Consider the following 24,000-nt stretch of genomic DNA (forward strand, 5'->3'; position numbering starts at 1 on the left):
GCCGTGTGACGATCATTTTTGAGTCGTGTGACAGATTAGTCAAATGTTGAAAGCTTTGGCGTATATTTTTATGCTCTGCATCCGAAAAAGTATACAATGAATATATGCTTTTTCGGGTAAAAGATTACACGCTTAAGGAAAAAAGATGATCTGATAGCTTAAAAATTTGGACTTGGGAAGTAAGCAAATGTTGAAGCATGTTTGACGTTACTGAAAAAAACTTACTTCCAAGTCAGGCTGAAGAATATATCAATACATCACGAAAATGTCCCATAAAAAAAAAGTTGAAAATTTATTTATTTCTTAGTAATGGAATCAAGCTAATTTATGTGCCAAATCCTTACATTACAATATAACACTCACTCTCTCTCTCTCTTGTTTCATCATCATTAGCTACAACCATTAGGAGCAAACCCGACTCGTCCACCAGCCACGTCGTACACAATCTCCATCGTCTTCTGCTGAACATTTCCAAAGATGGCGGGAATGTCATCTTCCCCTGCAAACGCCAAACAAACCTGTGACTGCGTCAACGGATACAAAATCCCCATTCCATCAAGTTCTACGACAGTGCCACCGCCCATGGAGAATGCAATCGTAGGGAGTGTCACCGTATCCAATCCCGTGAAATCGTAACATGTGTCCAAAATCGAGCGTCCCGGCGTAGACTTGTAACTAGACATTTTTTCCTTGAACACGCTCCGAAGTTCCGCGTAGACCTTGGTAGGGAGGCGAGTAATCACGGTACCGGAATCTATTATAGCACCGTCCCTCGAGAATGAGGTTGGAGTAATCTCTAGTTCATTGTCGCCTACGCTGATACCTACGATGTCTATGCCATAACTGGATGGGCTTGGGAAGGAAGAAACCGGGGTGAATTTAACGGAATTAGAGATTCCAGCGGATCCAAAGGTGAGATGGCCGGTGTTACTTTCTGAAGAAGGGAGGCAGTAGGAGAAAATATTGTTGTAGGTCGTAGCTGTCTGCGACGGAATCGAGAGTTTGTCACGGCCAAGGCCAAGGATCCCAGCAGCACCGTTGAAAAGCCCTTGGTTGTTCTCACCGCAACCAAAGTAAACATCGTCCAAGACATCATTGGCTAGGGTAAATCTTTCCTTGGCGAGGAATCCTTGTGTAAACGAATTATCGCCGTAAAGGACTTCGTATAGGCACTTGGAATCCGAACAACTTGCAGCGTTTTCACACATTTGAGATGAGCACGGGACGTTGTGGTAAGAAGATGATGAAGAAGCATTAAAGATTGGTTCCGTTTGCGAATAGCAGCTTTTAAGACATGGCTGACATTGAGTCCATGTCAAATCGCTTCCGGTGTCGAAGACCAGCGATAAATCGTGCTTCGGTGTCCCGATTCCTACTGTTATAATGTAGTTGGCTGAACCGAGTATGCTTCCGTCTTTAGCCGGTAGCTCGGTTGACTTGGTCATGCTGACTGATCCATCTGCGATATTCTTGGACAATTTGGAGCGGATGGACTCCACGCGTGCTTGATCGCGTCTGAGGATTTCTTCATGGTCGAGTCTCGCATCTTTGTTGGTCCTAAGATGCGAGCACGCGCCGTGCATGTGTACCACACGAACTGACGACTTGCTATTAGATGCTGCAGTGCAAAAAAAAAAAAAAAACACAAAACTTTTTACATCTATTGATTGAAAAAAGGGATTTTAAACGCAATGATTCATTTAAACTGGCTAAGATAATCACCTTTTGAAGAAAGAACACAAGATGATGATGAAGGAAATAGAGAGCTGACTTGAAAGGTGTACGAATCATCTTTTTTCTCAGCTCCTTCGGTAAAACACCAACTGAGACATACACAAAGTAAAAGTATCACATTCAAGAAATTTTTCATTATACTCATTTCACCCTCTCTCTCTCTCTGTCTCAGAATAACTAATGAGATTGTTACACAATTATACGAAATTACTTGGTTGGTCCTTTTATAGACGATTAGACGTTATATATCTTTGCTGAAGATAAGTGCTGAATGGCTGTTGTCAAATCTCTAAGCTATCACTGCATATCACATAACTAAGCAAAGACCCCATCCGCATTGTGTTTAATATGTCGTCTCTGTAGACCGACGACTCCAAGTCTCAAGTCTCCAAGGTTTTGTATTTTTGTTCGATAACGTACTATTTTATAGGGGATTGAAACATTTTGTTTTTTAGTTTTGTTTGAATGTAGAATTGATTAATCAAACTGTGGGAATGAATATGTACAAAAATCATATAATGGAGACTAGGAATGTAACATGCCTCTAGATATTATTATTAGCGTTTATTTTGTCTCTAGGCTACAAGTTTGGCGTAATTGAGGGGTTGTGATTAACACTATATGTTGATGTAATTCTGTTCTTTCGTCCATCACTCAAGTAACTGTAAACTGTTTTATTAAAGTTCAGTTAAAGGCATTGTTCCTTATTTAGGTTTTACAAAAAGTGACCAAGAAAAAACGTAGAACCTGATTTGTGAATTCGCTTAACGACCAGTGCAGCAAACAAAGAAGTTTGATTGAATAGTACTGTATAGATGAAACTAAGTAAATCCATTTAAGTCCGAAGCGAAAATGTTGAAAACTTTGGGGTAATTAAGTATTAAGTATTTTTTTTTTGGTAATGGATAGGAGACAAAAGTCTCCTATAATTTATTCAAACCGAAAAAACAATTACAATCTAACATTCCGTTGGACCGATCGCCCATTCATATCATCCAACAAAACCGAAGTAACTTCATCCGGACAAAAATCAAAAACTCTAATACCAAAATCTAAAGTAAACGCATAGTTAGCTAATCCGTCGGCAAGACGATTAGCCTCCCTATACACGTGAGTCACCCGGACTAACCAGTCTCTTGAAATAAAGCCGTGGCACAAGCGTACCAGGAAAGCCAGCGGATGCATCTCCGGAACCCCTGACTGTAAAAAACCCACCACCAAAACCGAATCCACTTCCAAAATCACCGCCTCCAACCGCGTTCCCATGCTAACACCAGCCCGTAATAAACTCCCAAAAGTTCCGCCAACGGAGCCGAGCAAAGGCCTATATTCAAGGAAAATCCCACTAACCATTCCCCATCTGCATTGCGAATAACCCCACCCGCCGTTGCCTTGCCCGGATTTCCCCTTGACGCCCCATCCGTGTTAACCGTCACCCAACTCTCAGCCGGCTTCTTCCAAGAAATTAACCTCTCTACTCTTGCATTCGGAGTCGAAGTACCTCGTTCACTGGCATGAACCTTGACAACCTCATCCGCTACACGCTTAATGAAGCCCAATCTATCCCTGCACAATCCTCGCTCGCCAAACACATCTCGGCAACGCCATTTCCAAGCCCACCACGTCGCCATAGCAAAAATCGTGGGCCATTTTGAATCCCGTGTTGGGTGCTTGGTATTCAAGTTGTCAAACAACCATTCCAAAAGAGAACGTGTGAAAAAACCTCCTCGTTCTCTCTCCGGTACCAAACGTGCCCATAGACCAGCCATAGCCGGACAGTCTCGTAGCACATGTAATATCGACTCCGTTGCCCCTCGACAGACCTGACAAACATCCGAATCCGCCATATGCCTCCTAGTTCTCTCGGCATTAGTCAAAATCACCTGATGGCCAACTAACCAAAGAAAGCTCCGTATTCGTTCCGGTGCCACCACTCCCCAAATTCTACCGAAGAACCGCTCCATACATTGCCCAACTGCATTCCCTTTCGTGAACAAAGAGTAAGCTGATCCCACCGTAAACCCCCCATTCTCGGATCCTTTCCAAGATAACTTATCCTCCAACCCAGGCACACCCTGAATCACCACTGCATACAATCTCTGTGTCATATTGTCCGGCAAATACAAGCCTAGCCGCCCCATGTCCCAGCCTGATCCTTCGATCCAATAATCCGCCGCACACGCTAATTCTTCATTTTCCGGAACACGCGATGTAGTCCAATCAATCAAAGGAGCATTCATTAACCATCTATCCGACCCGAAACGGATAGATCTTCCATCACCAGGGACCCATCCGATACCCTTCGACACCACGTCTCGCAAACCTATTCCGATACTTCGCCATGTTGACGACCACGTACTCTTTGGTTTCAACCATGAAACGTCATGCACATCACCAACCTTATACTTGCATCGCAACACACGGGCCCATAAACCATCTCGATCAGTTAGAACTCGCCACCCTAACTTGGCTAGAAGCGCACGGTGCATGTCGCTTGCCTTCCGTAATCCCAAACCACCCTCTCGTTTAGGTTTGCACACCTTCGCCCATGATAGCAAATGAATTTTTCGTTGCCCTTGTGAATCACCCCACAAGAAAGATCTCGAGGCCTTATCCAAAGCTTCCAACGTCGACGCTGGTAATAACATCGAGCTCATTGCGTGCACTGGGAGAGACGACAAAACCGCTTTAGTAAGTGTTATCCGTCCCGCCAAGCTTAAAGTGTGCCTCTTCCAACCAGCCAGCCGAGAAGAAGCTCGCTCTAAGACCTCCCCGAATGTCTCTTTATTAATTCTCTTATGCAATATTGGCATTCCCAAATACTTTCCGAGGTCCCTCGTTACGCTTACACCACTCTCCACACTAATTAGCCTTTCCATATCTCGGCTAACATTCTCCGAAAAAAATATCTTCGACTTCTCAAGACTGACCTTCTGACCGGAAGCCATACAAAACGTATCCAGAACCTTCCGAATAACCCGAACTTGAGCAACGGATGCTTCCGCAAACAGGATTATATCATCCGCAAAGCAAACGTGCGAAAGCTTAGGGCCACCCCTAGATATCCCAATCGGTTTCCACTCTCGACGTTCCACTGCCCCCTCAATAAGGTGGCACAACCTCTCGAGGCACAAAACAAACAAATAAGGGGATAAGGGGTCCCCCTGTCGTAGCCCCCTCGCTGGCCGAAATGCATGTGTTTTTTCGCCATTCAACAACAAACACATAGACGGGTTGGAGACACACTCCATTATCCTCTTTCGCCACTCTTCTGTTAACCCCACCGCCGTTAGTGTTTCTTCTAAAAAATCCCAACGAATTCGATCATAAGCCTTCTCTAGGTCCAGCTTCAAAAGCATCCAACCCTTTCTCCCTTTCTTCCGTCTCATCGAATGCACCGTCTCCTGAACAATCACAATGTTGTCGATACTCAACCTTCCTGGGATAAAACTAGCTTGTGCTGGTCCAATTAATTTGGAGATCACCTTCTTTAACCGCAACACCATCATCTTAGTAATGACTTTAAACAACACATTGCATAAACTCACTGGTCTAAACTGAGTTATGCGTTCCGGCTTGGCCACCTTGGCTAACAAGACAATCAAAGCATCATTAGCCGCCTGAGGTAATACTCCAGTCTCAAAGAACCCCAATACAAAACGTTTAACCGAGTCTCCAACTATATCCCAGCAATGGTGATAGAAAACCGCTTGATAACCATCCGGCCCCGGCGCCTTAAAACGTCCCATGTTTTTCACAGCCACCCACACTTCATCCTCCGTGAAAGGTTTAGCTAACTCCATCCTCTCCGCCATAGTCATTCCTGGAAAACCCTCCATTGGCAAAGTCGGTCTTTCCACGCTTAATCCCTCCAATGAGTACAACATCTGATAATAATCAAGTGCAAACTTTTCCAACTCCACTTTCTCGGATACCCATCGGTCATCCGCACCTCTCAGCATCTCAATCTTATTATGTTGTCTTCTAATCACCGTAGACGTGTGGAAAAAAGTTGTATTACGGTCCCCCAAGGCAATCAACTTCTCTCTTGACTTTTGAAACCAAAGCATCTCCTCTTGCTCTAACAACTGCTCAAAACTCTTAAGCAAAGTCTCTTCCTTGACCAGCAAGTTATCCGCTTGCGCCTCTGTTAAAGCCTCTTGTACCTCCTTAATCTCCTTCATTAGCTTCTCTTTACGTGTATTAATAACACCAAAAACTTCCTTATTCCATTTCTTTAAAGTCCTCTGCAAAACTTCCAGCGCCTTTGGAGTGGTGATATGCGGATCCCAAGAAACCGACACCAACTCCTTAAAGCTCTCATGGCTCAACCAAGCTGCCTCAAATCTAAATGGCCGTCTCCTTGGATCCCCATTACTCTTCGGGCACAACTGCAAAAAGAGGGGAGCATGATCCGACGAAAGAAAGGGAAGGTGTGAAACTACCGCCTCCTGCCACTTAAGTCTCGCGTGAGGGTTACAAACCACACGATCCAATCTCTTTGCAATAAAAGTACTTGCCACCCGACCCCTTCTCCATGTATAAGGCCCTTTTTTAAAGCCCATATCTATTAAAGACAACTCATTCACCCATTCCCCAAACGCTATAGAATCCGGCGACAACCGACCGTTTCCTCCAGTACGTTCGTCCAACCTTAAAATCGTATTAAAGTCTCCTCCCACTATGACCGGTCCATCCATCCCATTTATCAAATCCCGCAGCGTTCCCCATAAACCGCTCCGGCGAGTCACTGTTGGTGCTGCATACACTACCACCAAGTTACTCGCATCCTCCCCCGTCCCTATTCTTGCATGGATAAACTGATTAGACGAAGTTATGACCTCCACATGACCGATCCGTGACCTCCATAACAACCACAGTCCACCACTTTGCCCCACCGCATCCACTCGAAACGAGTTCTCAAACCCCAATCGATGACATCTCTGTCCCGCCCTCTCTCCCTCCGCGTGCGTTTCAAACAATGCCAAGACATCGGTGTCAAACCTCTTTAACATGTATCTTATCGATCTTCTAAAATTGGGTTTATTCGCCCCCCGGCAATTCCAAAATATGCAATTCATCATAAAAATTTGTAAACAGTGGAGAATCACCGGGGCGACCCATTATTTCACTTTCACGTCTTCCCCAACCTCCATTGGGCCTTCCTTTAGACTAAACGCATCCCGTAGCAACGCGAGTTCACTCTTGTCCGGACCCATATTCATCTCTTGCTCTAGGCTTTGTAAGGGTTGTCTCTCCTCCTCCGTTACAGCTCGGCCTGCCCGGTAGACACCCCCTGCTCTACCAACTGCCTCCGACTCAACCCGTAACCTCTTACCCGAACCAATGTTCTCATTCTCACCCCTCATGGGGCCAAAAATTAATCCTCTAGTGGGCTTGATCTGTTTCGGCCCATTCTTCCTCGGCGTAACATTTCTCCATCCTTTGAGCCCATTAGCCTTCTTGCTTACTTCTCCGTCCTTTGCCGAAAACACATTACCAAAATAATTATTTTCCTTTCCTTGCTCCACACGCATTACATCATGCGATATATTCGCCAACTGCGGACTTTCCTTATTTTTCTCCTTCCGTACCATACTTGGCTCTATACCTTCCGTTTCACCCCCCGCATTTAAGCCAGTAAATCTGTTAGATATGGCAACATTTCCTAAAGCCGGAGTGTTCGTAATCTCCTCCTGATTTCTCTCATTCCCCGGACTTTTGTCCACCACCGCCACCATCTCATTCCTCACCACCGGTGATCCTCTCCGATTCGTCCTTCGAACTTCCGTGAATCCATCACTTGTTGATCTAGCCGGCTGTACTCTGGGCTGGCTCACACGCTCTGCCAAACTCCGAGGACAATTGTTCACCAAGTGTCCATAAATCCCACATGAGGAGCATATAGTACTCAGCCCCTCATACGCCACCGCGTATCTCTCACCATTCACCAATACCGACCCTTTCAATGGTTTCTTCAGGTTGACCTCCACACACACCCGAGCAAACCGTGCTCTATTCAACTGCAACGTCGTCATATCCACCCGAAGTGGTTTCCCTAACGCCCCTGAGACCTTTGATAAAATTACTTTGTGATACAGATTAACCGGGAGACTTGAAATCCGCACCCACACTGGTGTCGTAACAATCTCATCTTTCAACGGGTCAAACTCCGGTGTCCATGCCTGCACCATCAAAATACTTCCAAACAACCGCCATGGACCTCCTGTAACCGCTGCCAAGTAGTCGGCCTTATTGTCAAACCTTACGAGAAAGAACTGCTTGGGTAGATCCACCACATACATCCCCCCACTCGGTTTCAACAGCTCGCGCAATTTTCGAACCAGCGCCGCAATCGGGACGTGTCTCCCCAAAACTTTCACAATCAGACAGTGCTTCCACAAATCGTTCATGGCTGATAACACTTCTGGCTCCACGGTGATCACCCCTTCTCCATCCTTCCCATTCGGGAACTCCAACCGGGTTCCCGCCGATACAAACTCATCATCCAACACTCTCTCCGCCACTGGTACACCCCCAACATTACTCCCCTGCACCTTCTCCACCCAAGATCGAAGAGGGGCCGTAGGAACATCCGGTGGACGTCCCATCTCCTCCATACTCGTATCTTGGATTTCAGTACCCGGAACCCTAGCCGTCATCCTCTTGATCACTTATTATGTAGCTTACCTGATCATGTTCAAGTTGCGGTCTCTTTTTTTATTTTCGGTAAACAATCATATTAAGTATTAAGTATTAGTTTTATTCCTCTAAATCCAAAAAAAAAAGTATGTAATTAAGATTTATGGTTTGTTTTTGGTGAAAGATTACACTCTTGAGGAAAGAGATGATATTGATAAGCTTAAATTGGACTTGGAAAGTAAGCAAATATTTGAAGCATGTTTGACGTTAATTACTAAGTCAGGATTAAGGATTATATTATTTCAAATGTCCCTAGAGAAAAAAAAGAAGAAGTTCAAGTTTATAAAAAAAAAATTTAAGATTACTTCACAGACATACACAATCGAGCTAATACTCACTCTCTCTCTTTCTATCACCATTATTCATTAGCTACAACCATTGGAAGCAAACCCGATTCGTCCACCAGCCACGTCGTACACAATCTCTAGTGTCTTCTGCTGAACGTTTCCAAAGATGGCCGGAAGGTCATCCTCCCCTGCAAACGCCAAACAAACCTGTGACTGCGTCAACGGATACAAAATCCCCATTCGACCAAGTTCTACGACGGTGCCACCGCCCAAGGAGAATGCAATCTTGGGGATTGTCATTGTGTCCACGCCAGTGAAATCGTAACATGTATCAAAAATAGAGCGTCCCGACGTAGCCTTGTAACTCGACATTTTTTCCTTGAACACCCTCCGCAGTTCCGCGTAGACCTTGGTAGGGAGGCGAGTAATCACCGTACCGGAGTCTATTATAGCACCCTTCGTCGAGAATGAAGCTGGAGTAATCTCTAGTTCCTTATCGCCTACACTGATACCTACAATATTGATGCCATAGCTGGATGGGCTTGGGAAGGAAGAAATCGGGGTGAATTTAACGGAATTAGAGATTCCAGCGGATCCAAAGGTAAGATGACCGGTGTTACTTGGGGAAGAAGGGAGGCAGTAGGAGAAGATATTGTTGTAAGTCGTTGTTGCCTGTGACGGAAGTGAGAATTTGCCACGACCGAGGCCAAGAATCCCAGCAGTACGGAAGAAAAGCCCTTTGTTGTACTCACCGCAACCAAAGTAAACATCGTCCAAGACATCAGAGTTGGTTAGGGTAATTTTTTCCTTGGAGAGAAATCCTCGGGTAAACGAATTATCGCCGTAAAGGATTCCGTATACGCAGTTGGAAGCCGAGCAAGCACCGGTTTTGCAAATTGGAGATGAGCACGAGACGTTGTGGTAAGAAGAAGATGAAGAAGGGTTAAAGATTGGTTCCTTTTGGGAATAGCAGCTTCCAAGACATGGCTGGCACTGAGTCCACGTCAAATCGCTTCCAGTATCGAAGACCAGCGATAAATCGTGCTTTGGTGTCCCGATTCCTACTGTAACGATGTAGTTGGCTGAACCGAGTGTCTTTCCGATCGTAGCCTGTAGCTCGGTTGACTTGATCATGCTGATTCCATCTGCGTTATTCTTCTTGGACAATTTGGAGCGAATGGACTCCACTCGTGCTTGATCGCATCTGAGGATTTCGTCATGGTCGAGACTCGCATCTTTGTTGCTCCTTAGATGCGAGCACGTGCCATGCATGTGAACCACACGAATCGACGATTTGGTATTAGGGGCTGTGTAAAAAAAGAATTATCATGTTAAAATATTAAAAGAGACACAAAACTTCTTACATATATCGGGAAAAAAATATAACAAAGACTTGAAAGGTGTAGGAATCATTTAAATTGGCTAAGATAATAACCTTTTGAAGAAAGAACACAAGTTGAAGATGAAGGAAATAGAAAGCTGACTTGAAAGGTGTAGGAATCAGCCTTTCCACTCTCTTTTTTCTCAGCCCCTTCGGTAAAACGCCAATTTAGACATACACAAAGGATAAGTATCACATTCAAGAAATTCTTCATTACGCTCATTTTCACCCTCTCTCTCTCTCTCGCACACGATAATGAATGAAATTCTTACTCAATTACATGAAATTGGTTGGTCCATTTATAGCCGTTATATATCTTTGCTGAAGATAAGTGTCAAGTGGCTGTTGTTAAAACACTAAGCTATCACATAATTAAGCAAAGACCCCATCCCCATTGTGTTTGATATGTCGTCTCTCGAGACCCACTCCAAGTCTCAAATATCCAAGGTGGTGTTGTATTTATGTTCGGTAACGTACTTACTAAGGGATTGTAACATTTTTGTTTTTAGTTTTGTTTGAATGTAGAATTGATTAATCAAACTGTGGGTAGGATTGTAACATTTCTCTAGATATTATTATTATTATTATTAGCTTGTTATATTGTGTCTAGACTACAAGTTTGGCATAACATTGAGGAGGGGTTGTAATTAAAAGTAAAGCAGATGCTCATGTTATTCTGTTTTTTTTTCTGGTCTTCACTCAAGTATCCAAGTATAGCGTACCACTGAATGAATTGTATTATCCCACTAAAAGTTTAAGATTGATTAAACAGTGAACTATAGAAATAACTAGCTCTATTGTTTTCTAGCAGCAAACGAAGAAGTTTGATTGAATAGTAGTAGTAAATGAAAGTACCTCTGTAACTAAGTCCGAAGCTAAATCTGGCCGAATCACAAAACCAAAGCTTTGACTTGTATTATAAAAAGTAACAAGTCCATTAAAACCAATTGAAAACTCACCATCCAATGACAAACTTGTTATATTTTGCACTTGGTCACCCAAATTACACACTTGGTTAAGAATGAAACTATTTAATATGTGTGAAAACATATACAAAAGCATTTTAAGCACAACCTTGAGGAGCAAAGCCGACCCGTCTAGCAGCGACGTCGTAGACAACTTGTAGCGTCTGCTGCTGAATGCTTCCAAAAATGAAGGCTAGGTCATCACCAGCAAACGCCAAACAAACCTTTGATCTACTCTGCGAATACAAAATCCCTTTCGGATCGAGTTCCACGACGTTGCCGCCCTTGAATGTGAACGTGATCCTCGGGATTTTCACCGACTCCAAGCCGGTGAAATCGTAACACGTGTCCAATGAGCCATCTCCCGACGACGTGATCTTATAAGTCGACATCTTCTCCTTAAACGCGCTCTTCAGAGCCGCGTACGCCTTTTGAGGAAGGCGAGTGATCACAGTGCCAGAGTCGATTATAGCACCTGACGTCGGGAACACGGCTGAAGGAATTCCCAGTTGCTTACCGCAGACTGTGATTCCCACGATTTCGAGGCTGTACCAGTTTCTTGTCGAGGAAGAAATCGGCGTGAATTTGACGGATTCAGAGATCCCAACGGATCCGAAGGTGAGATGGCCACCGTTACCGGATGAAGGGAGACAATAAGAAAACATTTTGTTGTAGGTCTGCGACGGAAATGAGAGTTCGCCGCGGCCTAAACCGAGAATTCCGGCGACACCGTAGTACTTTCCCTTATTGTTGTCACCGCATCCGAATTTAACGTCGAAGACATCGGAGTTCGTGAGAGTAATCTTCTCCGTGGCGAGAAATCCTTGGGAAGTCGATTTATCAGCGTATACGGCTTTGTAGCGGCAAGTGGAAGCGGAACAGTCTCCTTTGAGACCTATTATATAGGAAACAGGTAAATTTCTTTTAAAAATCATTTCGGTTTAACATAACCGGAACCAACATAAATTGCACAATCGTGAGAACTGAACCGAACCGAACCGAACCTCTGAGAGAATTACACGCCCGTGATGAGCACGAGACGTTGACGTAGGAAGTAGACGAAGAAGGGTTAAAGAGTGGTTCCTTCTGAGGATAACACTTAGATTCAAGGCAGGGTTGGCACTGGACCCAAGTCAAATCGCTGCCAGTATCGAACAGAAGTGACAAATCCTGTTTTGGTGTCCCGATTCCGATCTTCACCACGTACGTCCCCGCGCCCGACTCGTCCCATTGCGTAGCCGGTAGATCCGTCAACTGACTCGGCCTAACTTGGTTCTTTGAAAGCTTCGACTGTATTGAGTCCACGCGCGCTTGATCACGTCTTAGGATCTCATCGTGGTCGGGACTCGTTGTGGCTTTGCCGCTCATGAGATGCGAGCACGGCCCGTGCCTGTGCACCAAGAGCAGCGACGACTTCGTCTGCGATGCTATACAGAGAATTTAACTTTCAAATTTTAGTTTTACAAAAGACTACTTTAATTAAAGAATATTATTTGGCTAAAATTCAACTAATTAAAGAACTAGTTGACCAAAAAAAACAAACTTAAAGACATACGAAAAAATTATATATTCTATATCAATATTCACATAATATATATAGCTAAACACAACTAAATCATTAGAGATTGAGTTAAATTGGCTAAGATAATGTCACCTTTTGAAGAAAGCAGACACGATGATAATGATGATGAAGAAGAAGAAGGAAATAGAGAGCTGACTAGTATTGTCTGAGAACAAGTCCCTCTTTCTTTAGCTCCATCACTACGCCCAAAATTGAGACATACACAAAGGATTATTATGATATCCAACAAATTCCTCATGACTATGCTCATTTTTACTCTCTCCATCGATGCAATAAAACTGTCACTCAAATTACATGAAATTGGCTGGTCCTTTTATAACCGATTTGTTTGCTGACCGAGTCAAACCTTTACTCCCTAGTCCCTACATGCTGTTTAACTATTGGCCACCCATATTATATAAATAAGTAGGGGCACGAACCCATTGACTTCAAGTTCAGCGTGCCAAAGGAGTTGTGAATTGTGACTAGGCTCCAAGTTTTCTAGTTTGGCGTAGCAAAGGGGTTGTATTATTAATATATGCCAACAAACATCAACTTTATGTACTGTGTTTGTCTCTAGACTTTAGTTTTGCGTACATCAAGGGTTGTTCCATTACACGATTGATGAGAGTCAATAGGTCAACCAGAGAGAGCGTCAACGTCTAACTAATGTCGTGGTCATGGGATAGCTTCACATCTTTCTGTTTGCTTCAAGTTACTAAATAAGTCGGAGACTTGATATTTCTCGTTTACTTGCTTCAGACCATACAATGAAACATTTGTAATACGTAAATGGAATTTACGTCCTAGAAGCATGATTGTAAATTTTGTAATTCCCATTCCCTATGATCTTTTACCTAATCGATCAAAAAAAAAACAAAAAAACAACATAACTATAGTAGTTCTACTTGTTGGGCTTTTTACCAACATCACTCTGTATTATTTCATCACTATAGTATTGGAATAAAAATGTACAAACTGATGACAAAAAAAAAAAAAAAAGGTACAAATAAACAGTTTGTTTTGGTAATTGTTGTTTTATCCACACAAACTTATTACTGTACAATTACTTGAGAGACTATTATGCTCTTTTTAGTCTTTACCCAAATTACACACTTGATTAAGGGATAAAGCTAATTTGTGCCAGATCCATAAATTTAAACATTTACCCGTTTTTAATCTTATTTTTCAATTAACTACACCCATTAGGAGCAAACCCGACCCGCCCACCCGCACCATCATACACAACTTCTAGCGTTTGCTGCTGAACGTTTCCGAAGATAGCAGCGTTACTGTCATCGCTATTCCCCGCAAACGCCAAACATACCTGCGATATCTTAAACGCGTAAAAAATCCCTTTGGAGCCAAGCTCGACGACGGCGCCACCGCTGAAAGAGAACGCCACCTTGGGGATCGTCACCGTCTTAAATCCGCTGAGATCGAAACACGTGTCCAGGATCGATACGCCCGACGCGGTCGGATACTTTGACATCTGAGCCTTGAACGAGCTCCGTAACGCCGCGTAGGCTTTTGGAGGGAGACGAGTGATAACGGTTCCGGAATCGATCAAAGCTCCCGGAGTAGAGAATACGGTTGAAGGAATCGCCAGTTTCTGACCGCCGACGGTGATTCCAACGATGTTGAGACCGTAGAAGGAGTTTCCATCAGAGATGGTTGAGATCGGAGTGAATTTGACGGATCTGGAGATTCCGGCGGATCCGAAGGTAAGATGGCCGGTGTAGCTGGCGGAGGAAGGGAGGCAGTAAGAGAAGATCTTATTGTAAGCCGTTGCCGTCTGCGACGGGAATGAGAGCTTATCACGACCAAGACCGAGAAGTCCGGCGACACCGGTGAAAAGTCCTTGGTTGTTTTCCCCGCAGCCGAAATAAACGCCGTCGAATACGTCGGAGTTCGTTAGTGTAAATTTCTCCTTGGCGAGAAAGCCGACGGAGAACGATTGGTCGCCGTATTGTATACCGTAGATGCAAGTCGAAGCTGAACAGCTTCCGGCGTTTCCTAATTTTTTAAAAACCGGTTAACATAACCAGATACGGTTAAATAATAAAAGAACCGGAAATAAAGAAGTTGGAATTGAAACCTGTAGCGGAAGAGAGAGAAGTACACGCAGGGGATGAGCAGGAAACGTTGTAGTAAGAAGAAGACTTAGAAGGGTTAAAGATTGGTTCCTTTTGGCTGTAGCAAGTTCGAACACATGGCTCACATTGAGTCCACGTTAGATCGCTTCCGGTGTCGAAAATTAGTGATAGATCGTGCTTTGGTGTCCCGAGTCCGACAGTCACGATGTAGTTTCCTGAACCAAGTGTGCTTCCGTCTTTAGCTGGTAGGTCTGTTGACTGGCTTTGACCGACGTGGTTAGTTGTGAGTTTCTTTGATAGTTTTGAGTGGATTGAGTTAACGCGCGCTTGGTCGAGTTTGAGGATCTCGACATGGTCTGGTCTCGTGGCTTTGCCGTTGTTTAGAGGCGAGCACGTGCCGTGTCTGTGCGTCACGTGCAGTGATGACTTTGTCTTAGTCGCTGCAGTATGGGATGGGATAAGTTCACGTTAGAGAAATATTACCCACAGATTCCTCAAGTTATCACCAAAGCAAGATAACACGTCGATGCCTTATTATCTAATGACGTGATAAAGTTTCTTTTCAGTAATTTCAACTTTTATATATATGGAGTCAAACAGAGTCGTACTTATTATAATTAACTTAATAAATTGTTGAATTTTTTTCCTTAACTCACACTTACAAGTTACAACTACTAATCATTGTCATTTCCCAAGTTAAACAAATACTAATCATTTCTGCTATCACTTTCTTAGTCATATGATGGTAATAATATCAATTTCTTGAAAGCAAGAACTTGGCCTTTTTAACCTAATTGTGAGTAAATCTACTAACATACATTTACATAATAAGTACACCATGAACGTATATTATACATACTCTTTGCATCAACCTTATCTATAGCTAAAAGACAATTAATCAAAGGAAATTGAGTTGGATAAAACCATCACCTCTGGGAGAAAGAACACAAGGTGATGATGATGATGACGATGAAGGGAAGAGAGAGCTGACTTGGAGGATGGTATGATAGTCAATATCTTTCTTCTGGCTTTCTTGGGCTCCCTCGTTACAACCCAAATGGAGACATACACAAATGAATATTATGATATTCAACAAATTCCTTTTAATGTTCATTTTTTTTTGCTCTCTTCTCTTCTTTCTTATCTCTCTCCCTCACCAAAAAAAAATGGCACTAAAAATAACGTGATAATGGTTGGTCTTTTATAACCAATCTTTTTTGCACAAGAAAGTTTCTCTCTAGTGGAGGTTGTTAAACTTTAGAAGCAATCGAGTCATCCACATATCATATACTAGTAGGGGCACTCTCTCTATTCCACTGGTTTCACTAACCAGTTAGATAGCGACACATCATCTGGCATATGAGCATTATTGTTAATTTTCATATACTCCAATCTCTGCACAATGAACGGGATATTATTCCACTGAATGATTCATTGATTAATGAAAACTATATATAATTAGGTGTCAAATTATGCATGGATATGTCTAATACTCATTCATATTTTTCTGACAACAAAACAAATTTTTTGATAATATTCAAATATCAATTGAACAGTTTATAATCTGCAAACATATAGTTTATTCGTTAATTAAATAAAAGGAGGATTGTAATCTCCATTTGATGATATTTTCGCCCACTAATAATGGAAGAGTGGAATCATGATAAGTCTCATATTACGTACTAAGAGAATCAATAATTGAGTAACTGCAAGCAATAAGTGTTGCTTAAATATTAGAAAGTCTATATAGTGATATTGACTCAAAAGACACAAAAAATATGAAAGCAACATCGATCTTTCTTTAGGCAATGGATATAATTACGCACATCCTGTCGAGCTTAGTTATGCGTCTACATGTAAGTAACATATCATATGTTTGCATCAAATTGGAAAAATACAGTTCCTTCACGAATTCGATCTCCTTCAAAATTAAATATATTTAAGTTTAATTAGCATTTAGTAGGTTTAATAATTGTTTACATATGAACGTGTAAACACATCAACATGTTTGTATTTTTTGTCGTGAACCACACGTTTTTTCTTGCTTAAGGACAGCTTCTTTTATTAACCAAGAGATTTGCAGCCACTTAACATCAAAGAATACAACTCTCATCTCATGATTATAATGTAGACGAGAAGGACATAGATTCCTTTGCTATTCAATTAACTTTTATCTCAATAATTCGTTTATTAAGATAGATATATAATGAATTGTTCATTGGTGGGTAAAGAAAGTGTAATTAGAGTGATTGTACAGTGACCGAAGACATCCAAGTATGATTGAGAGATAACAAGTCCACAAGAACCTCATTTAATTGGATGGTGTGGACCTTCGATCGTTATACAAATGAGTACAAGTGGGAACAAAAAGATTCTTATTATAAATTAAAGAATCTAAAATGCGATGCAAGTGCGGGAAAGCTGGAATCTGTACCCTAATTTTCTAGAAGCTTAAGAAACTGACCAATCCCTAATTATTTGGGATCTTCGAAACTCTACACTCGTCCAAATTCACCTTGTACTACCCTCTTCTTTATTTCATTTTTTGTCTGTTTTGCTGTAATATCATTGACTTACTATGTATGTCTTCTAAAAGCATACAGTGCATATTTATATTACTGGTTGGTTATTTACCAAAATCCTGATCGAGACTTTACTAACTAAAGCTCCTATGTCATATGTATGATTTGACTAATCAATAATAATGTAGGTCGTTCATAAACAAAAGAATAATTTAATTTAATGTATGTCGTTGGTTCCTAATATGAATCTTTGTATAATTTAAAGGGAGTATATGTAGAATTCATTATGAATTTTTGATTATATTTTATCGAAATCCGTAGATGGTGTGGATGGATGAGATATATTTTATTCATTACTATACGACACAACACAAAACGTGATCACTTCTATAAAGAAAAATATATGAATGAGTGCTGACCTAACTATCCAAATCTCCATCTCTACCAGACATTATATTTCTGATATTCACATATACAGTCAACACAGATCAGATTTAAACATGTGTACAACTAATGCATTCAAATATGACGCCATGTATAAATTATAACGTCTCCAAAACTAAGTAACGTGTTTTCATTTTTCTTTGACAGCAAAGAGTAATTAATCATCCATTTAAGCTAATGTAAAAGGCATTTTTCTTTTCAAAACACATGTAAACTCTAAAGCAACCTCTTCATTCCATGAATCGCTTTTCTTACATGCGTTATTAAATTAATTATCCAGATAACCTTTACAATGCAAAGTAAGTGTGTTTAACGTCTATATAAATAGCTTAAAGACGAAGACACTAAAGTGTTTTTACAAAAGATTAAAAAGCAAGAACACTCGCTCGTTTATTTTTAAATTATTTCAGATCATTTGTTTTTCGTTAATTTATTTTGTTTCTGAAACCCTCGATCGTGTTTTTGTCCGTAGCGGCTATCTCAACTTCCCTCTATAATCTATATGCAAAGAGATATATGTGAACTTAGAAAGATTTAATTAATTATACGATGGAGAACATTTTGGTAGGATTGAAAAGAAAGAAAAAGACATCTTAACAAATACTAATAATTGTGGGTTTCTTGTAAACTGAATATCAATTATTGAATATGTTGTTGTTTAGCTAGAGATTAGAAAGCTGCTGATGTAGCATCGTGGGAACTCTCGTACAGTTGTCGCATTCCACTGTGGATTCTGTTTTCATCCGAGATAAGATAAGAAATTGAAATAAGATATGTTTCCACTCAAATTGTTTATATTGGGGGGTCGATGTATAATAAGGCAAAAAGGAAGTGATCAGTATCTTAATGATTTCAATCAGTTAATCTTAGGTTTGTATCAATCAATAACAATAATATTGGTTGGTCTCTAATTCTTGCGTGTGCTTAAACATCTTGTTTCAATCGGACCACCAAAGCTGATATATTAGAGTAACAACTATTTTCTTCACAAAAGTTGGAGAATAGCCAAAGTGGTGTGTTATTGTTCACGATCTTTAGCTTTGTGTTCTTTTTTAACCGATACTGATAAAAATAATTGATATATAAGCAGAAGCAGTAGTGGTAGCTCAACTAAGTTTTATCTAGAGATGCAAAAAGTATCAAAATCTTAAAAGGTTTCGTCTCATTCTCTATATTGACTAAACCGAACCTGTACCGGTTTTAGAAGCAATACAAACTGCATGGGCTAATGATAAAAGGCCCATTAAAACAATTTCCCGCGTTGCTGAAAAGCCTAACAAGAAAGGGAGATCCGGGTCAGTCAAAAAGCTCAGGATCCGACTTGAAGAAACGGGTTCGGACTCTGTGAGTGAAGATTTTTTTTAGCTTCTCTCACTTTCAAAAACAAAAAACAAATTTTAAAGCGTATGAAGATAAATCTGATCTAGGTCTCTTCTTCCCCAATCTCTCTCTCTCTCTCTCTCTCTCTCTCTCTCTCTCTCTTTCTCTTGCCTTCTCGATCGAAGAACTTAAGGCAATGGACAAAGGCAAAGCAGTGATGGGTACTGGTCGGAGATGGGCCGTCGAATTCTCCGATCAATCTACTGTTCCATCTTCCCGTGACATCCTCGATCCACCTGGCTTCTCTCGTGCTTCTCAGGAACAGGTATTGAATTCTTTAAATTTCATGTGTTTCTAGATTGGATTTGAAGTTTCAATTTGGAATTTTACCGTGAATTGAGCTGGCTCGCTGCTGAGATTTGTGTGTGTGTTTAATGGTGTTATTGTTTGGTGATTTCGTTTTCAGGATGATTCAGCAAACAGCCGTCAAAAGAAAGACGCTGAAGCTAATTGGAAACTTCAGGTATATTTATGTCAAATCTGAAAGTCGTATCTTAAATTGTACGGATTCGATCTTGGTCGTGCTCTGTGTTGATCTTTAAAGCCATTGACTTTTTATGTATTGGATTGTCATACAACTTACATAAGACCATCTGTCACTATGTAAATTGTGACTTGGTGAGATTTTCGAAAAGGAATAATTCTTCTTTTAGCTGGCCGAGATTGGGTTTGATGTGGATCAAGTTTACAAATCTGATATGTTTTTTTTTTTTATTGATGAATGAGCAGAAAGCGTGGGAAGTAGCACAATCTCCATTTAAGAATTTGATGATGATGGGTTTCATGATGTGGATGGCTGGAAACACTGTGCATCTATTTAGCATTGGCATTACATTCTCTGCTCTTTGGCAGCCTATCAGCGCCCTCCAGAGTGTTGGAAAGAGTAAGAAACACTACATTTATTCGTCTTCGCCTAAGTCACATTAGTTAGCTTTTGTCACCCCACGTCTATGTAGTTCATTGAACTGATTAGTATCTTCATTAGAAAATGAAAGCGCTAAACGAGATGTTAACTTGTTAATAGTATCCAAGGGGTCAGATTGACTTACATGATCCAGAAAAGGCCTCTTTTCTTTACTTTGGCTATTATTCTTTGAAGGAGTTGGCAACTGTCTATCATAATTATGTGGATTAAAAAGGTAGATAGACGTACTTGAAATGGGTAGTAGAATTAGGGTAGAAATATACAACACCATCCTTTGTGTGGAATAGCATGTTCGGCCTTTGTATAAGAGATAAAATGGGATCTCTAAGAGAGGAAAGAACCGCTTCTCTAGTCTTTTGGCGAAGCAATTTATCATTAGGATTTATATTATTCCCATCTTCTCTTCTCCAGGGTATTAAACATATCTCACTGTTTTGCACAGTTTGAGTTCTGATTTGGTTTGTGAATTCATCCGGACTTTTAACCTGTACCCTTGCCTGCAGTTTTTGAGCCATTCAAGGATAACAAAGTGGAGCTACTTATGCCAAAATTAGTGTTTCTTGCCCTAAACCTTGGAGGGTTAGCTTTGGGTGTCTGGAAGGTGAGAAATTATTCTCCTTTCGTCATTGTTTCCTCTTTCCATTTCCCTTATCAACACTTCCTTGTATTAGAAGTGTAAAGTACTGTATTTTCTTATACAAACAAGTTGCCTTATACCAACAATTTTCACTTTCTCAGCTTAACACTTTGGGGCTTCTTCCAACACATGCATCAGATTGGGTTTCATCTTTACCCCCACCTCAGGTTTGTGATTTCTCTCTGAAACAAGATATTGTGTCCATGTGTGTTGGGATCATCCTTGAAAGCATGAATCTGGCATTGTAATCATCTCTAAGCTGCACATCTTGTTTTGTCCTCTCTTATATCTTTTACAGGAAGTTGAACACTCAGGTGGAGGATTTGTTTTCCACTGATGAATCTGAGTCTCTTGTATTTTAAATAATCCATCCACTAGAACTGCGAGACAACGGCACTTTTGTGAAACAACTACAACAGATACTTAGCGATTTGTTCAACCGTGTCATGAGGGAAGGCTCATAAAGGACCTTCTCATCTTATGATCTTCTTGTAGTATTTTCAAAACTCAGAAACCATAGCTTTTTTTCTTCACTTTTTAGTATGATGTTCATTGTTCATCACAACTATGAATGTATTATTGGTTGGCACTGAAGGGACCTATGCCCAGCTTTTTGTTTCTCATCTTTTTAGACAGTTAATGGATAATATGTTAGACTAAAGTTTTACCCTTTATTGCATCCACTCATGATTCCTGAGTTGAGAATCAACTGTTGCCTGTTGGCAAATATAGTAAAGACTGAGAGAGCCTTCTACATGAGCTGGAGGGTTACAATGTGCACTAGTAGTACTAGGCGATAAGGAAACTAGGTCAAGTTTGGGAAGCACAAGACGTGGAACAAAGTGCAGTCTTTTAGAATCATGTAAGTCGGTCTACTCAAGAAAAATCTCTCCACGACAAAATGTTTTTACTTTTAATGATTATTAGATTCCGATAAATAAAAAGATTTACAAGACAGAAAGAAAAAAAAAAAACTAAAAAAAGAGAAATAGATATTTTTCATTAATCTTCTTATTGTTTCATTTCCATATTCCTCCGATCTTCGAGTAAAAAAAAATTGATAAAACGAACAGAGATGAATCTAAGGAACACGCTAACCTGATCCGAAATTTTTTTCCTTTTTAAAAAAAATTCTTTTGATGTTATAAATTCATACTTGGTCACTGCTTTCCTGAGATTTTTTTTTGGAAAAACTCTGATTCCATTTATTCTTTTTTTTTTTTTTTTTTTTTTTTTTTCTGTTTTCTTTTTCTTCCTCAGTTTTCATGTCCGCGAGGATTTCATTTCTGAAAAATCCCGATCCTTGCAATCACTTATCTGGTTATAAGCTTAGATATGGTACGGATGGTTACAAATCCTTTCAGAACTTGTTCAGATGCTTCAACGATGGAAGAATTAAGATCAAACTGCAAGAAATCGAGTTACCCAGATGCAGTTATTGCTCGGTTTATCAAAGGAGACTCTACATCTGTTTGATCTGTCGTTTGATTTCTTGTTCAAGTCATATCCTTTTGCATACCCAGTTGAATAAAGGCCATGATATCGCCATTGATGTTGAAAGATCTGAGCTTTATTGCTGCGCTTGCATAGATCAAGTGTATGATCCTGAGTTCGACGAGGTTGTTGTGTCTAAGCAGCTTACTGAGTTGGGTATGTCTGTTAAATCCGGGGATGATGTTGTTCCGGTTAGATCGAACAAGAAGAGGAGGTTGGACTCTCAAATGATTCTTGGATCCAAGTTTTTGGTCTCACCTCGAGATCGAAGGGAGAAATGGTCGTTTCCTTTGGGATTAAGAGGTTTGAATAATCTCGGAAGCACTTGTTTCATGAATGCTGTGTTGCAAGCACTTGTTCATGCTCCTCCTTTGAGAAACTTTTGGTTAAGTGGTCAGCATAATCATAACCTTTGTTCGAGAAGAACAATGGGTTTGCTGTGTTTGCCTTGTGATCTTGATGTCATCTTCGCTGCTATGTTTTCCGGTGATAGGACTCCATATAGTCCAGCTCATTTGCTTTACAGGTTCGATTTTTCTCGTTAGAGTTTCAAAGTGTATGTTAATGTCACATTGCTTTATATATTTGTCTAAGTTTGTTAACATGATTTGATATCTTCATAGACATTATATGATATGCTGATTTGATTATTTTTGGCGTATGAAGTTGGTGGCAGCACTCAACGAATCTGGCAACATATGAGCAGCAGGATTCTCACGAGTTTTTCATTTCGCTATTGGACCGTATCCACGAGAACGAAGGAAAGTCGAAATGTTTGTATCAAGGTAAAAAATTTGGAAGAAGAGATAATTATGTGTGGTTTATTGTTTGAAGGTCTTGATTTCTATAGATTGATGAATCTTTCAAGTAGAATTTGATTTGATGTAATTTGCTTTTGATATTGATTAGTTTGTTGGTTTACTGTGCAGATCATGAGGAGTGTCAGTGTATCACTCACAAGGCATTCTCTGGTCTTTTAAGATCTGATGTCACCTGCACAACCTGCGGATCCACATCAACAACATACGACCCATTTATCGACATTTCACTTACTTTAGATTCAGCGAACGGATTCTCTCCCGCTGATTGCAGAAAGAACACATATAATGGTTGGCCAAGCGTGAATGCAACCATGCCAACTCTCTCGGGTTGCTTAGATTTCTTCACACGGTCAGAAAAACTCGGTCCCGACCAGAAACTAAACTGCCAAAGCTGTGGAGAAAAGAGAGAATCTTCCAAACAAATGTCCATAAGAAGACTTCCTCTGCTTCTTTGCTTGCACGTAAAGCGTTTCGAACATTCCCTTACCCGTAAAACCTCAAGAAAAATTGATAGCTACTTGCAGTATCCGTTCCGCCTAAACATGTCTCCTTACCTCTCTAGTTCCATCATTGGAAAGCGGTTTGGGAACAGGATATTTGCTTTTGATGGTGACGGTGATGACAGTTCATCATCATCATCTCCATCAGCGGAATTTGAGATATTTGCGGTTGTAACTCATTCAGGGATGTTGGAATCAGGTCATTATGTGACCTACCTGAGGCTGAAAGGTTTGTGGTATAGATGTGATGATGCGTGGATCAATGAGGTTGAAGAAGAAGTGGTGAGAGGATGCGAGTGTTATATGTTGTTCTATGCACAAGAGAGAGTGATTCAAAAGGCTCATAAGGAGTTGAGTTATCAAGTTATCTCCATGGCTGATGCATTTCCCTTTGCTGATTGCTGACTCTAAAAACTTGGCCAAAGATTTTGACGCATTTTCCCTTAATACTTTTTTTTTTTTATTGATTTAAGGTTTATGCCAAATATTTCAAAGCCAAGTTTAATGATAAAATTTATTCTTCACTACGTCAGTGTCCAAGGTTACTACAT

General features: G+C 40.8%; 7 protein-coding genes across 8 annotated transcripts; 2 read left to right on the forward strand and 5 right to left on the reverse strand.

Moving 5' to 3' along the window:
- Positions 1-273: 273 nt before the first annotated feature.
- LOC17883475 (aspartyl protease AED1) lies at positions 274-1,917 on the reverse strand. The gene is made up of 2 exons (XM_006287644.2): positions 1,723-1,917; positions 274-1,618 (listed from the first exon to the last, which is right to left on the reverse strand). The coding sequence occupies exons 1-2, from the start codon at positions 1,877-1,879 to the stop codon at positions 390-392; spliced, it is 1,386 nt and encodes a 461-aa protein (XP_006287706.1). The 5' UTR covers positions 1,880-1,917; the 3' UTR covers positions 274-389.
- Positions 1,918-6,857: 4,940 nt separating this feature from the next.
- Positions 6,858-8,396, reverse strand: LOC17884423. The gene has a single exon (XM_006286561.2). It carries the CDS (start codon positions 8,394-8,396, stop codon positions 6,858-6,860), a length of 1,539 nt encoding a protein of 512 aa, XP_006286623.2.
- Positions 8,397-8,715: 319 nt separating this feature from the next.
- Positions 8,716-10,359, reverse strand: LOC17883083 (aspartyl protease AED1). Its single transcript, XM_006287626.2, has 2 exons — positions 10,159-10,359; positions 8,716-10,030 (listed from the first exon to the last, which is right to left on the reverse strand). The coding sequence occupies exons 1-2, from the start codon at positions 10,325-10,327 to the stop codon at positions 8,802-8,804; spliced, it is 1,398 nt and encodes a 465-aa protein (XP_006287688.1). The 5' UTR covers positions 10,328-10,359; the 3' UTR covers positions 8,716-8,801.
- A 711-nt stretch (positions 10,360-11,070) lies between these two features.
- On the reverse strand, positions 11,071-12,924 carry LOC17883413 (aspartyl protease family protein At5g10770). The gene is made up of 3 exons (XM_006289109.2): positions 12,724-12,924; positions 12,074-12,496; positions 11,071-11,964 (listed from the first exon to the last, which is right to left on the reverse strand). The coding sequence occupies exons 1-3, from the start codon at positions 12,914-12,916 to the stop codon at positions 11,168-11,170; spliced, it is 1,413 nt and encodes a 470-aa protein (XP_006289171.2). The 5' UTR covers positions 12,917-12,924; the 3' UTR covers positions 11,071-11,167.
- Positions 12,925-13,631: 707 nt separating this feature from the next.
- LOC17884403 (aspartyl protease family protein At5g10770) lies at positions 13,632-15,959 on the reverse strand. Its single transcript, XM_006287575.2, has 3 exons — positions 15,657-15,959; positions 14,729-15,166; positions 13,632-14,646 (listed from the first exon to the last, which is right to left on the reverse strand). The coding sequence occupies exons 1-3, from the start codon at positions 15,838-15,840 to the stop codon at positions 13,823-13,825; spliced, it is 1,446 nt and encodes a 481-aa protein (XP_006287637.1). The 5' UTR covers positions 15,841-15,959; the 3' UTR covers positions 13,632-13,822.
- A 3,124-nt stretch (positions 15,960-19,083) lies between these two features.
- On the forward strand, positions 19,084-21,304 carry LOC17882028 (ER membrane protein complex subunit 4). 2 transcript variants are annotated; one of them, XM_023781819.1, is made up of 6 exons: positions 19,084-19,337; positions 19,479-19,535; positions 19,802-19,955; positions 20,501-20,598; positions 20,736-20,801; positions 20,937-21,304. In XM_023781819.1, exons 1-6 carry the CDS (start codon positions 19,209-19,211, stop codon positions 20,994-20,996), a joined length of 564 nt encoding a protein of 187 aa, XP_023637587.1. In that variant the 5' UTR covers positions 19,084-19,208; the 3' UTR covers positions 20,997-21,304. The 2 variants fall into 2 exon arrangements, with proteins under 2 accessions (XP_023637587.1, XP_023637586.1); XM_023781818.1 differs by having other exon boundaries at positions 19,088-19,337; positions 20,933-21,304.
- A 345-nt stretch (positions 21,305-21,649) lies between these two features.
- Positions 21,650-23,973, forward strand: LOC17881774 (ubiquitin carboxyl-terminal hydrolase 22). Its single transcript, XM_006287343.2, has 3 exons — positions 21,650-22,654; positions 22,795-22,913; positions 23,058-23,973. Exons 1-3 carry the CDS (start codon positions 21,900-21,902, stop codon positions 23,852-23,854), a joined length of 1,671 nt encoding a protein of 556 aa, XP_006287405.1. The 5' UTR covers positions 21,650-21,899; the 3' UTR covers positions 23,855-23,973.
- The last annotated feature ends 27 nt before the right edge of the window (positions 23,974-24,000 follow it).

Source organism: Capsella rubella, unplaced genomic scaffold (genome assembly GCF_000375325.1).
Source record: "Capsella rubella cultivar Monte Gargano unplaced genomic scaffold, Caprub1_0 scaffold_6, whole genome shotgun sequence".
NCBI lineage: Eukaryota > Viridiplantae > Streptophyta > Magnoliopsida > Brassicales > Brassicaceae > Capsella > Capsella rubella.